General features: G+C 39.2%; 1 protein-coding gene across 1 annotated transcript in view; it reads right to left on the reverse strand.

Annotated features, from left to right (window-relative positions):
• The window catches only part of zfpm1 (zinc finger protein, FOG family member 1), a 103,110-nt gene that overhangs the window by 42,966 nt on the left and 43,678 nt on the right, over nt 1-16,466 (reverse strand). The window contains exon 3 of the mRNA XM_020642751.3: nt 9,963-10,100. Within this exon, the coding sequence (XP_020498407.1) occupies nt 9,963-10,100 (138 nt within the window). The remainder of the gene's footprint in view (nt 1-9,962; nt 10,101-16,466) is intronic.

Raw genomic sequence — 16,466 nt, forward strand, 5'->3', positions numbered from 1 at the left:
GTGCAGGTGCTTGAGTCTGAATGTCTGATGGTAAGGTATGTACACTAGAACACATCAAACGACCACTTTTTCACAAAAATGGACATGCTTGGCTCTCATTATACACATTCTTTTCTTGAATAATTGTTTTTTATTCCCAGCATTGTGCAGCCCAGAACGTACTCATACACGGAGCCTGAGCCACTCATGAAAGAGAACGTGAGTTGTCACTCTAAAGACAGTGAACGACTGCTCTGATTTACTGAGAGCTACCAAGCTATGTGTGCCGAAGACAGATATGCCGCACCCGACATGCAGCAGACATTGCCCCAACCAACGTAAAAAACATTTTTATCGGACATCTGAAACAATAGGGGAAACTAGAAAGAATAGGAGGGATAGCAGTCTGGATGAGAGCTTCTTTCAGTACTGTACACTTAAACCACTCGTACCTCAGGTTTCTTGCTGCAGTCAATTTGGAATTTTTCTCAATATCAAATCAAGACAAGCCCACAAAAAACAAAAGAGTAAAGTCAATTCTCCAACCACTTATGCTTCCCAACACACAGTTCTGTTAGCTAGGAAGTTCTCGGAGGGACAAAAGCTCCATTTGAGGTGCAGGTAGTGTTTCAACCGGTCTGCGGTAAGTGCGACTTTTGATAGTATCTACTGGAGTTTGTTTCTAGTCCGATTAATCAAGTGAATTTGCATTTGTAGTTTTTAAACATCATGTTTTTGTTTTTTTTTGCATTTCCTATCACAAAGTCATGTCCACAGCCAAGCTAGGGACTCTGTGACACAGTATCTGAACTTAATGTTTCCCTCACTCAGAGTGATAATGCTAGATGACGATTTGATGAAGCTTAACATCTGGTAAGAAGATTTATTGTTTGCCATGTTGTCATACTGTAGTTTGGTGTCCTGTATTGGCATGATGCATTTGTTAGTTAGCTTTTAAAACAAATCATGTCTGAGGCGGACGGAAAAACATTCTGCTCTTTATGCTTTTAGCAATAATGCAAAAGTGGACAACATGAAATTGATGTTGACCAAAACAATGACCAACAAAGTTGTTCAAATTGGGGATCTACTGGGGACAGAGGATGTGCATTACACTTTTTCATAGGGGCTAGCTTCTTGGTAACAGATGTTTCTAGAAAAATTGTGATCCATCAAGATATCATATACTGGTCCAAAAGAGTGACGACGCAAGAGAAATTAACAAGAAGCAACACCCCAAAGATAGCTAAACAATTTGTATTTGGTAACATTAGGTTATTGTATTTGTTTTCACATATGACCAGTATAACCTCTGCTTTAAATTTAAAACTACAGTATATTTAAGAGGAAAAAATGTCTTAACAAAACTGAGACCTGCTTTACTGTAAGTACCTCAGCCCACACAGCCAACAGGATGGCTAGACTGTCATTTCTTCTGATTATATCTCTCTCATCCGTCTATCTCTTAAACCTAACCCACTTCCCACTCCCTCACCTCTAATTTCACTATCTGATTTGCACCTCTTAAAATCTCTCCCCCCTCATCTCCCGCTCTCATTGATCCTTAAACCTTCACCCCTCTCTCACCCTTCATTAGTTATCTCTGCAATCCAAACTCAATATTGTACTTTTTTTTTATTCCAAACCACTTTTTCTCATTCTTCCTCCCTCGCTCACCTTCTTCTCACCTGTCCCTTTATTGTCTCTTTTCCTCCCTAATGCCGTTCTCTCTCTCCTCCTTAAGACCTCTCTCACCCGTCATCCCTCTATCCAAAGTTCACCCCCTTTAACCTCGACTGGTCTGGAGATGAGATCTTGCCTCAACACTGGGAGTTAACCGTCTATGCTCCTGGTTTACCAGATAACAGATAACACACAGAGAAAAGCAGCGCACACAGATGCTGTTGATTTCACACTGTGCCTGTGTCAGCGACATACAGACTTTATCAAAGTGAAATGTGATCTTATATACTGTTTAAGGTTGGGTTAAAATCCAAAAGCTGCTCAGTTTTGTTTAATATTAGCTATCTTCTTTGGTGCTGAAACATTATAATACAGTGTAAGAGAAGCTGATCAAAACATTCTATATGCAGTTACTAAATGAGTTGCCAAAGATAAACATTTAAAAACAGAAACTGAAACTATGATGTACGGAAACCCTGAAAGGCCAACAAGAAAAAACATCTGAGGATCTAAGACTTAAAAAGTCATCATGTCTTTGTTTGTAAGTAATAAGTAATGAATAGTATCTTGAAAGTTTTTTATTTTTCAAAAAGAGATGGAAACGATCCAATCTTATATCTGTATCAGGTCCGATATTGAAGTCATTTACAAATTGGATATCTGACTGACGGTATCCATGTAACAGATCAAGAAAGATTGTTGGGCACTTTAAACATTCTCAGCTCATACAGTCTCTCTTTGAAGACGTTCAGACTGAACTGTGAGTGCCCATAAAATCGTCTCCATGACAACGTTTATACGAGATGAAACAGCTCCTTCTATATGATCATTGTACAACTCTTACACTTCAGTTCAAAACATTTAATTTGAATACCTTACTATTGTTGCTGCTTCCTGTTTGTATGCAAAGCCAGCACAATGAAGAGTTTACTGCAGCTTGGTGTAGTGTTACACATACTACCAACAACAACAATAACACTGTTAGTTATGATGTTAAAATATCGGAGTTGGATTAGAACTGAAAAAAAGTGGATCGGTGCATCTCTACTTTCAAACACAAAGTTTTAAATATATATATAATTTATTATATTCCGGAGGGTCTCTGTGCTTGTTGTTGTTATTCTCCTTTTGGTCACTAGGGGCTTGTACTAACACTAAACGGCATTACAGTCATCGAAAAATATATGAAAGTTATAATTTTGCCATGCAGTGTCACCACAGGACAGCGACTGTAAATTGTTTTTCAGCAGGTTATCCAACATTAACGATCATTCTATAGCTATAAAATCTGGTTGTAATAACGTTTGTTTTAAATCCTTACCGTCAAAAACAACTACAAACAATTATAGTCAGAGGAAATGTAGCCACCTTACACTTAAGAGTTCCTGCAGAAAACAGATTTTTATTTTAATAGAATCGCTTTGTGATGGTGGGGCACTTTGGCCTCTTGTGGCAGATATGAGTATTACAACTACAAACACTATGAGAAATGTGGCCAAATAGTTTTTTACCTGTTTTCACAAAATAAATAAATAACCTGTTTTTCCCAGAGAACTCAGAGAGTTTATGCTGGCAAAGAACTTTATTTACCCATGCAAATAGAAGAATCAGACATAGAAAACCTGCAGCGGTGCAGAAAAACGGAAGCTTTTACACAAACACTTTATCCTTCAGGTGTTACATTCAGCTAGCCATGACTATATGGATCAAACTGGGAACGACAGGTTTTATCACACATGCACAGAGTGATGAGGGGGCATCTTGTGCAGCCCGTTTTGCTTGCAGTGGGGGGGGATTTGCGATGAACGGTATGCAAATGTGACACCACCAACATCCCCCTCTCCACGACCAAAATAAATGAGACTCTCGGCTGTGATAATATGCACATAGTGCGCCTTCATGCTCCATTATAATTAACTGCTATGCGATAACCCCACACCCACCACACATGCACACACACACACCCACACACACACACACACGCACACCCACCACACACACACACACACCCACCCACCACACACACACACACACACACACAGACACACACACATTGTGCCTGGTAAATAATAATAATGGTTATTTCGCCTGCCATAATAATTCTTTATTTGAGGTAATTTAAGTAACTCTGCTGCGGGGAGGATAAGGAGCGAGGAATGCTGGGTAAGCAGGAAAACACTCGCCTCACTTGACTGGCTCACTGCGGACCGAGGAGAGAACAAGGTGTCAAAGTTTTCTGATTGGATGCCACCTTCTTTCCATTCACGTTACACCTGAAGGCTTAAAGGAGAAAAGAGGATTGTGGTGATTCTCCCATGTGGTAGTAATCACTTGTATGTCCCTTCACTACTAATGCACCTTTTACAGTGTTTCTGCTGCTGCTGAGGAGAGTGAACACTTTTTGAGAAATTAAAGTTGAATGATAAAAGTAAATAGAAAACGTGAACAAGAGGGCAAGAATTCACATCTAGATAAGAATAAGAAGCTTGATGCATCAAAAAGTGATAAAATAAACCAATACTTTGTTAAATACTGCAAGTGGACGAACTAATAGTGTGTTGAGTTATTGATAAATTGAAGGAAAAATTATCTTTTGAAAATGACAAATAAATTCAATTGTGCCTCTTTCTTAATTGTTATATTGAACATTTTTTTTTAAATTTTCGTCATAGTAAGAGTTGTTTATTTTGAAAATCAAGCAATTTGGTTCTTGTATTTGTTGTTTGCTTTAATAGTTTTTTATTATTTAATACTGCTGAGGAAGCAGATTCGTGTGTAAAGCTCTATAAGTCAAAGACTAATTTCTTCATGGGGACAATGAAGTGTATCGTATGGTATCATATCAAACAGTATTGTATCGTATCAAAATGTTAAACTTGCATACGAGGTTTTGAAACTCTATGTTGGTCTTTTCTTACTATTTTCACACATTTTACAGAACAAATAATCAGTCAAACAATCATTAGAATAAAATAGTTCTGTTCACCATGTGATACTGCAAAGACAACCCCAAAGACCATGAGGTCATTTTTCCTGAACCTATAGAAAGCTTGAAATGATTTTCCATTAAAGATGTATTAATAATATAAAAACTTCAGTTTATTTCAACTGGCTAAAGGATTGTATAATTGACTAAATATGAGCAGACGTCTACACAGTCTTTTAGGCTGAACTCAGCACTATGGTAGATCCATGACAGCTTGTGTAACAGGAGGAGCAAACAAATATGAACATAGCACACATTTTTTAGAAGCAACCTAGGATGATGTCATTTGTCCTGTCATAATGCTCGCCAAATGAGAAAACTGTCACACACTCTATTTCCCCAGTCTTCAAATCTAAACAAACTGAACCTTTCTTTGGAAGTCCACTAGTCCAGTACGTCTGAAGGTGATTCTTCTTCTTTAAAAGAAATAATAACAATACAAAGGAAGAAATATGTGGATGTTTCATTTACTTTGTCCTGGATATGTAACACTTTGACCATTTAATGACAATGGATTTCTTCACATTCATACAGGAAGCAGGGAATGTGTGGGGGACCAGCAGCCAGCGAATGACAGGGGATTACTGTGACACTCATTTGCATATCAAGAATTTTAAGCAGCGAGGGAGAAAATATCGAACCCTCCAGCCTGCAAGGTCATTCAAAAGATAGTTCCTCTTTTTTTTTTTCTTCTCTTCATAATTTATTTTGCATATCATGCAGTACGGACACACTGTAGATTAAAAAGGCGGCTTTAGCATATCATGCCATCCCTGATAGGAAGCACCTAGACTTCTCCTAGACACCATGCCACCAACCATCTCACACACAAGCACGCACATACGCACACACACACAAGAGCGCACACACCCACATACACATATACACACACGCTTTGATTGTTTTTAGACAATCTACAAACTGGAGAAAAAGTGAAAATTGCTGAAGCCTCTAATCCATTCTAAGTTTATCACTCCTTTAATGCTGATTTATTTTTTTGTATCAATAGAAGCAACAAAGACGATGTTTGATAGCTGCTGTCGGTAAAAAATTGAGAAAAAAAAAAACCACGAAAAATGTGTCTTTACTTTCATCTGCGACTCAGGAATGTTCTCAGATTAACACATAAACAAGTCATTACACAGTGAGGAGACAGTGTCAAATAAGTGGATTGAAAAATGCCGTGTCTGGTAATGAACTGTATTATCTTGAAGCAGAGAGGATAAAATAAAAATGTTCTGTTGTTGTTTTCTCTATTTTATGTTTATATCAGTCCTTCTGGACTGACTTGAGCAACTTCTTATTTGCATATATGTGAAGATTATCATCACAAGGTTGGGAAACAAACTCTGCAGAAAAGAGAAATGAACATTTTTGTATCTAGGAATGAATGTCTTTTAAACTAGTATATCAGATTCGTTCAATATTAATACAATCCAAAGAAGATTTATTTTTTGAAATTTTGACTTTCATTTACAATAAAATATAATCTGGAATATTTAGTTTGGGACTTCAAACTGTTTCTTTTCCCACTGAAGCCAATAAATAAGGATTTGAGACGTTCATTGCTGTAATCGTGAATAGACTTGAGCTTGTAAAGTGCTTTTCTAGTCTTCTGACTACTCAAAGTGCTTTAACACCACAGGTCAAACCTACCCATTCACACACTGATGGTAGAGACTGCTGTGTAAAGTGACCATCAGAAGTAACTAATCCCATTCACACAGATGCATACGCCACCAAGCAGCGGGATCAATTTGGGTGTCAAAGTGTCTTGCCCACATGAACACATCGGACATGTGGCTGCAGGAGTTGGGGATTGAACCCTCGACCTTCTGGTTGAGAGACAACCGAGTCTAACAACTGAGCCACAGCCGCCCTGTGAGGAGGTATGGCGGGGATAGAGCAACATTATAGCTGTAAACAAGGTGTAGATAAAGGCTGAAATACAAACATTAGGACAAATGAATATTGCTAAATAGTGGGAAAATGAAAAAAGACTATATGATATAAAGTCACTCGAAAACAAGATGACAAAATGTAATGAAATGAAATGATGGAATAAAGGAGCACCTGTGACAAAAAGGTAACCTCCAAGGTCTGATGGTACCCCATTAGATTAGCTTCAATCATTTCATTGATCCAATTATGTTCGAATGAGAGCAGCACATTGTCACATTCAGAGCCGGTTCATGTTTTACTATAATTTCATCATCTAAATTGCTTTAAACATTATTTTCTGCTAATCAACTGAAAGCTTAAGCAAGTAGTTGTTTCAACACCAGTGGTTAGAGTAAAAATGATGACTGATCTTTCAAAATGAGAAGGACAGATGCGCTGAGTGTGAGCTATTTTTTACCCTCTTTGCAAAAGTCAAATAAAAAAATAGGAAAACACTGGAAATGCTGAGTGTAAAACAACAAAAAACACATATAAACAGCATGTGCTCAAACTAAACTAGTTGTTAGGAAGAGAAGTTGTAGTTCCACTACTACAGTACACTTCTTTTAAACATGTTGAGTTTGAATTTTTCTTCTTTTAAAAAAAAATCTAAATCTTAACAGATCGCATGTAATTCCAGCTGTAATGACATTTAGAATTTTTAAAATATTGCAATTATTTTTAATGTATTTTGTTTTTGTATTTAAAATACAAGTGTTATGATGCTTTGCTTATTTGTATTTTTTTTACCTTTCTTTTATTTTCAAGTCTTCGCCTGTTGTATCAAAGGTGCTCTGACGTGACCGCTACTGTTGGCACGACTGGTATTAAAGCAGCCGAAGTACATGGGATTAAAAGGCGAGAAACTTGTGGTCCCATGGAGGAGCAGAAGTGTCTAAAAGGCAACAACAGTGAGAAACGTGTGGAATGCCAACACTCCCAGAGGAGATAACGCCCTGTTTACCTCTATCACAGCTAATACACACTTTTCCCCTCATCTGTTTATGGGAAAAATGCGTCTGATATATGATGAATATTTGATGTGAACATTAGCAAGAAGAAGAACATGAGGAAGAAGAAACAACAGAAGGAGGAAGAAAAAGAGGAAGAGACGAACGCCTTTAGGGGGCGAACGATGGATGGAGAGGAGGGGGCTGTTAGTTGGGTTGTTAGTGGTGATGGAGAGACCAGAAAAGGAGAAGGTGGATGGATGGAGGGAGAGAGGGGAGGTGGAGGAGGTGGTGGAGGGGGGGCTTGACGATAAGAGAAAAATTCAGACCGGTCAAAGTTTCCTTTTTGCCAATCGTGCTCCTGATAAAGACAGCGCCTGCTCCGGAGCTGATAGAGGGGCTATCTCCCTCCCTTACTCTCTCCCCCCACCGCCTCCTCCTCCTCCTCCTCCATCCTTCTGCCTCGCTCACCCAGCAGTTAGTTTGTGAGGAGGAGAGGAAGGAAGGGAGAAAAAAAAACAGGGGCCCTATCAGTGCAGCATCATGGTGCTACCATCAACCAGCCACCGCGCAGCAATTAATATCGCTCCAATTACTGTTAAAGGGACGAGGCTGGGACAGGACGATAATGAACACATCCTCTCTCCCCACCAGAGGAATTAAAACACACGTGCACACACACACACGCACACGCAAACACCACTAAACACAAACACAGTCGACACAGCGTACACACAGACGTACATAAAACGTGTGCGGCTTGAAAAGGAAATAATGTGAGATAGTGCAGTAATCTTCTTGCATTGTTTAACTCATTGAAGACAACAGACAGAGAGAAATAAATAACCAAACAAACCTCGATAAGAGAGCAAATAAATAATAAAATTATGGCGATTTACTTGTTATCTCCTCTTAGCTGTGGATGTGTGTGTGTGTGTGTGTGTTTTTTGTTACGTCTTGAATAAATTTTCCTCCGGCCTGTCACTTTCACATCTTATGTTTAGAGGAAACAGAAGGACAACACAACGGACCCTGAAGAGACAACACAGAGGAACAACTCCAGCACAAAGACACAAAGACACACAACGCACACACTAAGAGCTGCTTAGATTCTCTCGAGAGCGTATTCAGAGCTGAACTAATAGTATGCAGGTAATCTTGAATCCCCTGTAGTCCTTTCTGCAGCTATTCATAGACTTTCAAGAACAAGAATCAGAGACTTACTTATGTAGGTGGACACTAAGGACTGTGGTGCTGATTGGGAGGTAGCAGGTCTAACTTCCATGTAGGAGTCATATTTAAACAATTAAATTATTTCTAACCCTCAGAATGTTCTGTCTTAATCAAGTTAAAAATGTGAGAACTGAAAAGTGTGTAAACACGTGTGTTTATAGAGATATATATATCGACTGCTCTCATTTGAAAAGCAGTCTACCCACCTCTCCTTGTCTTGTAATATTCTTACCATGTTTCACCAACTGAAATATGTAAATATAAATGTGCAAAACTGAGTCAAAAATGTTCACACAAAAAAAAAAGGTGATAATTTAGAGTCAAAATAACACAGCAGCCTCCTCGGCCTTACCTTCCAATCAATCTAATATCTACCATAAGAGACTTTAACTTCGCTTAAAGTTGAAGTTAAATGATTGGTTGATTGTGGGGCGCCAGTAACCTTGTGGTTAATGCGAGCGCCCCACGTGGAGAGGCTACAGTCCTCCAAGCGGACGGCCCTGGTTCAAATCCAACCTGTGGCTCCTTTCCTGCATGATTTCTGACTCTATCCACTGTCGTATCTAAATAAAGGCATAAAAAGCCCAAAATAAACCTTAACCTTAAACCTTGTGTTCAAGTTTGAGAAATACAAGAAAATAGTGCAGTAGTGCCATAAGAGCTCATATCACCATGAGCATAACTGTATGTTCTGGACACTTTATGACACAGAGTGTTTCTTGGATGTACAACAGATATTTCTGTTATCAGGCCCATATAGACCCTCCACACACATATACTGGTATCAGTTTGGTAGGTTTCTCCCATATGAGCACTTCTAAAACAGAACACAAAATGCAGAAAACAGAGCTTGAGGTCATTTAGAAGTAGTGTCATCTCATGTTTCTGTCCTGAAGAGTGGGTTAGGATAACATTGTTTATTCCTCTTAGCACTATCTGCAGCACATGTGGCAGAACATCACAGCTGAACAGACCGAGGCAAAAAAACAAATTATGTTGAGTCAGCTTTAAGGTTGAATTTTAAAGAAGACTTTAAATTCATGCACAACATTAGTGCATTACATATTCACATATCAGTATCTGCTATATCAGTATCTTTACACTGTTCCCTCTAAAACTCAGTATTGGTATCCACCTCAAACCTTTTCAGTTTGGCTTCAAGTGAAGGACCTCTTCAAGAGTTTACTGACCTGGACCCCTCCAATGTGACACCTCCTCTTCTTCACCCCTTTCCTCTTCATCCTCCCCACCACTGTGCGTCGAATTTTGCTCCTCTCCGTCCTCATCTTCATCATCCGGGCCTCCTCGAGAGTCGTGAGTCCTTGGCTCTAGATAAATAATAATAATAGTCAAGTTGAACACAGTGAAGCATCACAGTGAAGCATCACAAACTTTGGAACCGGCTTTAAAACATGTCATTGACTGAAACCAAGCTGCAAAGGTCTGGGGCTGAAAAAAGAAGTCAACATTGAGGTTCTAGAACTGCAGTTTTTCACGTGGCCCCTTGAGGCAGGCTCTGAAAGCGAGTCCATCCCTGTAGCCTGCATTGTTACGGTGCCCAACTTTACATCTAAAATAAATATCCTTGTAGTAACTACAAACATTGTGTTTGCTCTTTAAAGATAATATTTCTATTAATGACAACTGTGCATGGTCAAATGTTTCCATGAATTATACATTAAGGCTAAAAACTTTGCATAATTAATAACAAGGCCACTTTGATTGACAGGTGGGTGTTGTAGGCCGTCTGCTAGATGTTTCCTCAGCTCAAAAAAAGTCACTAAATTTGAGAATCGTGGCCGTGTTTGTGCTGAAGGTGCACTGTGAAATGTTCATGCAAATGTTGACCAAATAAGATTGCTCGCTGTGTTGCCAGCTGCGATTACAAAGGAGTCACAATTGTTGGTAGATTTTCTCCTAAGAAATAGGTGTCAAAATGTGAAGACAGGAGTTATTTAACACGTGGGTGCACCCGCCCTTGATGTGGGTGCACAATGGCTCGTTTGCTACTTTTTTTAAAGTTAATGTTTAACATCTCAGCTGTTGAATCTCATTCTGTGACAAAAAATGGAATGAGCTATTAACCTAACAGGCAATGGTGACTCTTGGCTTAAAAAACAAACACAAAAAAAATGAACGGTGATGCCCATGATGGCTAACTCCAGACTCCAACACAGCAGCTATTTGGTGAGGCCGAGGTGAAACCTCAAATTTACAGTCTGAGATTGAAACCTGTGTGTGTGTGTCAAATGTGTGTATATGTGCCGGGTGTGTCTGGGCAGAAGCTGTTCCTGTCTGTAGATCAAAGGCAGCAGTGAAATGACTCCCTGAGCTTTGTAACACAACACCTTGCAGAGGTGAACCCTTTGATTGTCATCGCAACTCTGGTGAATCAAAGACTCATCGGAAACAACGTCTCTATCCTTCTTTCTTGATGGCTCCTTCCATCCTTCTGACCTCTACCAGTGTTTCATTCCCTCTTCCCTTCCAATCCTTCCCTAGCTTTCTCCTCACTGTGTCTCATTGTTCTCATCTTTCTCTTCCGTCCTATCGTTCCATCTCCTCCCCTTCATCCCCTCGGCCTGTCACCTTCAGCAGAGACTGAGGCTGCCTGTGTTCCTCTAATCAGCACTGATATCCCTGCCATTGATCAAGCTGATTACACAGCCTCCTGCTCGCTGATCAAAGAGATCAGTGTGTGGTTTTCTGCACGTGGCTGGACCTGTGTGTGTGTGTGTGTGTGTGTGTGTGTGTGTGTGTGTGTGTGTGTGTGTGTGTGTGTATGATGTGTTTATCCAGGGTGTATATTCAGAATGTGAACCCTGAACCTTGGCTGTGCAGCCGGTATCAGCCAGTTCATCACACTGCTGGCTCCCTCCCTATTAGCAGGACTCATGATTAGTTAGATTAGATTAATAGTTACATCACGGCACCTCTGGCTATCTAAACTGAAGATCACTCTCTTCTTGTTCTCTTGCATCATTATCAGGCCAAGGGTTAGGCTGACTCAAAAGCTGACTGCCAGGAAACAGTCCCCATTAAGCTTTCCCTATTAAGCTCACTAATAAGTTTCTCTTCAACAGTTAGTAATGTTGTGCTACAGTAAAACTTTAAGTTTATTGGACAGGTAAAAAATCTGATCATCTGATTAGAAAATAAGAACTAAGTTAATTTGTTTCCATACTTGTTACACATAACTAACGTCTAAGCTACATGAATAATCATTAGGACTGAAATGATGCAATCAGTATTCCTTTTAAGAAAATTATGGTCACACCTGGCTCCAAAAAGCGTAGCTGGCAATTGCAAAACCAGCTAAATCAATGGACGACTTATATCAATCACATGAACACTGTCAACAACCAAAAGGGGGGTTATCTTCAGCACCTGAATGGAAGGAAAAGAACGTAAACTATAAACATGGAGGGAACCCAAGGAAGAGACTGCTGTCAGGGTGTCTCAACTGAAGGTGGAGTAATTGTTGGGGGCTCCGTTGCTGTAAGGAATCATTGTTAGTTTGGTCACAGTCACTTCTGGTGCCAAAGGCAGTTTAAAGAAGTTTGGAGGAAGAGAATGCCACACAAACAGCCTGCTATACTAATAATGTTCATCTAGCAACCTGTGGCTAGCTTTGGCTCTTTCGACCGCATTCGTCGAATGACCAGAAAAATATCAACAGGAAGCTAGTTTGTGTCTTTTTAATTTTGACCCTAACATGATTCACAGTTTTTGTAAAATCATCGACTAAATTTATTTTAAAAATAAAAAATATGGTCGGCATTACATGTCTAGTGTTAAATGAAGTTTGGAATCCACTTCTGTTAAGTGTCTGTTGTTGTCAATTAAAAGTTTCAGTTCAGCTTTCTAAAAATATCTAACAGCTGTGAGAACTTGTAGAGTTTAACTAACGTTATATAAACATTTTTTTAAAAAGGTATAAATTTAACTCCTCAATTCTTCTGAGCTTTGTCAGAAACCCAGTCCTCCTCCTCATTCTAACTTTTGCCCTCTTTTGTACTTCCTTCCTCCTCCCTCCTTCCTGGCTCCCATTCTGAGCTCTCCCTCCCCTTCCCCAAATCCCACCCTGTCCTCAGCCACCACCCCGATAACACCTCCACTGTCTGCACAAAGCCTGTGTTTACCCTTGCATTCCCGCTCCGATAAACAGCGATAACAGCCGATCGATAGCAGCCATAAACGACCATGTGACGCCCTCACACTCGCACACTGTTATTAATGTAACAGTCGTGAGATTGCATCTGCATCGTCAAATAAATCAACACACACACACTCACACACTCACACACTCACACACTCACACACATCATCCATCTTCACATCACGTCCACCTGTCCATGCAAGACTCATACATACTGTACACACACTAAAGCAAGCAGACCTTCACTCACACACACACACACACACACACACACACACACACACACACACACACACACACACACACACCTCCCCCTGCCTAAACAGTGCCATTATTTTCAGCTATAAATCACATTGAATGGCACATTGATTTTATCCTGCAGGGGCTGGAGCGAGGGAGGGGAGCTGGAGACACAGTTATTGCGTTTAATATTATCAATATTATCTCCCATATCATCTCAGACAGGGAGGCAGGTATCAGCAGAAGTCGACAGACACTTTTCTGCCAACCAACCAACCCCTCGCTCCCTCTCTCCCACCCTCCCTCCACCCAATAGTGAGACAGTCTCCATCAATCTGATAAGCTGAACTTCCCCTGTCACACCTGCAGGGCAAAGTCACCCAACAATCTCGCCTCCTAACTTCTACAAACCTCTTTGGTTTTATGTCTTCTCATTCAAAACGTAAAAGTCTTTTCTGTCTTCCATATGAGCCCCCTAACAGTTTGTTTTTTTAATATTTACTCATGAAGTCTTTATGTTGGTGGCACCGCCGAAGCGGAGAACTGAAACTAAATTCATGTCTGGAGCTTCAAGCCTTTGATCTAGTAAAACACCAAACAGCAACCTGTCAGTGTCTAGACTGCTCCACTTAAGCCTCTTATTGAAAATGTATAAAAGTAGTGACAGGAAGAGGTCTTCTCTGGTCACAAATGGAATGTGAGTAGGGGTAGGGCATGATTTATTTGGACATAAATAGAAAATTAAACGGTGTGTTAAGAATAGACAATAGAAAAAATAAGTAGCATTTATGTTTAGATATCATCTATGTCTATATGACTCAAACAGGTAGAGCAATGTTCTCCAGCATATGGAGTCATAACTGTGCTTTACAAAGACATAATCTATGATGAGGAAGTGCTGTGCAAACTTTCATGAAGAGTGATAAAAATCTACAGACAAAAAAATCAGATATCTTCTCGTCAATCTCCAGAGAATATAAAAGAAACAGGGATAAACTCTTTGAGTTTTAAGAAATTCATTTTTGGTGTCCCAAATCTAAGCTAGCACTGCTAAATAAAATTGAATAGTATTGAATTAAACTTTCTCACATTTCATTTATTAAAGCAAATAAAGCATAATTAAATATATTATGACACTGAAATCCTGATTAATCATGGTGCACGTATTCTCTCTCAGAGGCTTTATTCAGTCCACCATCAGATTCTCTGTCCCATTTTTATTACAGCTGTGGCAATCAGTCCTGGCTGAAAAATACACAATCTATGTGTTTTTTTTTTGTTTTTAATATATATATATATATATATATATAATGAGGTGTCTGTCAAGTAATATATTGAGGAAAATATGTTAAAAGTGTGTGAATTTAATTAACTTCTCAATATGACGTGACAGTATCATCAAGTTTGGTCAGGGTCAACTGGAGTGCTAGATGGGGCTAATCAATTTTGCAAAAAAGAATAATCAGATTTTTTTCACCTCACCAAAATAAAAATTAAATGTAAATGAGGATGCAGTATAGTAACGTACAGTGTGTCTGTTAGTTCTGCTCTGTCTTTCTCCTCTGGGACTTTACTGAGGCAGACATGAAGGAGTCAGGACGTTTGGGAAACATGGTGGAGTATGGGAATAAAGTGTTATAGCCACCATGTTTGCCATAGAGCACAATCACTGTTATACCTACACAAACGATCACTGCACTAAAGGCCTAAAATGTGGCCAAGGGTAGGTCTCAAAATGTATAGCTGATGCCGACCATGAACTGTAACCAAACTTCCTTGTGTACAGCTAGAACTCTTCATTATTTTTCCATCTCCATTCTGTCCTGTTATCTTTCTTTATCTTAAAAGTTGATTGCTCTAACATCACAATTTCAGTTACAGCAGCAACATCTAGTAGTACCTAAAATAAGATATGTGTAAATAATCTGTTTATACAGACAGAACTATTTCATACTTTAGCATAGCATACAGACAGTCCACGGTTAATTATCCATCATGATGATACGAGAAGTGATTGCAACTTTATGCATCACACACACACTTTCATATCACTGATCAGATTCTGATGAGAAAGAACAAGTTGTGGTCAACAAACTTCATTCTGATTGGTTCAAATTAGGGCAACAGGATCAGAGGTCATCAGAAGGTAACATATTGACTAATCAGCCTGAAGCGGATTTTATCTGGTTTCCTGTGATGGAGAAGTGTGATTTGCTTGCTATGAACGAGAACCTTAATTTTTCTGCAACTGTAGAGCAATACTGCAATACGTGTTGAAAAATGATTGTAAAATATTACATGAGAGGAAAAGGGAAGTAGTTTTCCTCAATAAAGCTAAATGAGTATGGATCCATCGTATCAGCATTAATATACTGGCTCAGGTAGAGGAGGGGCTGTGATGGAGACAACAGAGTGCTCGGTCCTGTTACTAGTAGAATGTGTTTTTCTTGCTAAAGTTATCAGTGTGGTTATCAGCAGTGTGTGTGTGTGTGTGTGTGTGTGTGTGGGTGTGTGTGTGTCTTTCTCTCTCTTCCAGATGGTGGATAAGAGGCCTTGCCTTTATTAGCCAGCAGTGGCCCAGATAAAGACCTGGTATTGATCCCAGGTTGAAAGAGCAGGTTCGTCAAACATGGCTGATTTACAGAGAACTGATAATGCCAGCGCTGGGCAACCGAGGAACCCCAGAGAACAGAGAGAGAGAGAGAGAGTAGAAGTAAATCAACAGTGTGATACAGGGATATGTGTGTGTGTGTGTGTGTGTGTGTGTGTGTGTGTGTGTGTGTGTGTGTGTGTGTGCGCGTGTGTTTTATTGTTAGTATGGAGTCAGAGGAGTGCCACAAAAAATCTGTACTAAAATCAAATAAATTGGGACACAGAAATAAATAAATCAAATAACTTACAGTAAGTATATGAGGAACCCAGGAGAGTAATAAAATATTAAATACAATTCTTTGAGTGCTTTTATTTTATTTGCACAACTTAGGTCTATTACTTAGGTCTATTATCTTTATATTAATTTATACATTAATATTTGATGCAATCCCATTTTTAAATAGACATTCTTGTAATCTACATTTTTCATTTTTTCATATATGTATTTAATTTATATTACATCAGTTTTTTTCCTTCCTTGGGGGGGGCAAGCTGTCAATCATGTCTTTGGGTGGAACTTGCTAGGCTAGTGAAATATCTTATGGATCTTAAGGATATTGCTTGTAATCACTTTTCTTTTGTTATTTAGCTGATTTTTATCATTTATATTTCTGTATTTTTTTGTGGCCCTTCTCTGATTCCA

Source organism: Labrus bergylta, chromosome 7 (assembly GCF_963930695.1).
Source record: "Labrus bergylta chromosome 7, fLabBer1.1, whole genome shotgun sequence".
Lineage (NCBI taxonomy): Eukaryota > Metazoa > Chordata > Actinopteri > Labriformes > Labridae > Labrus > Labrus bergylta.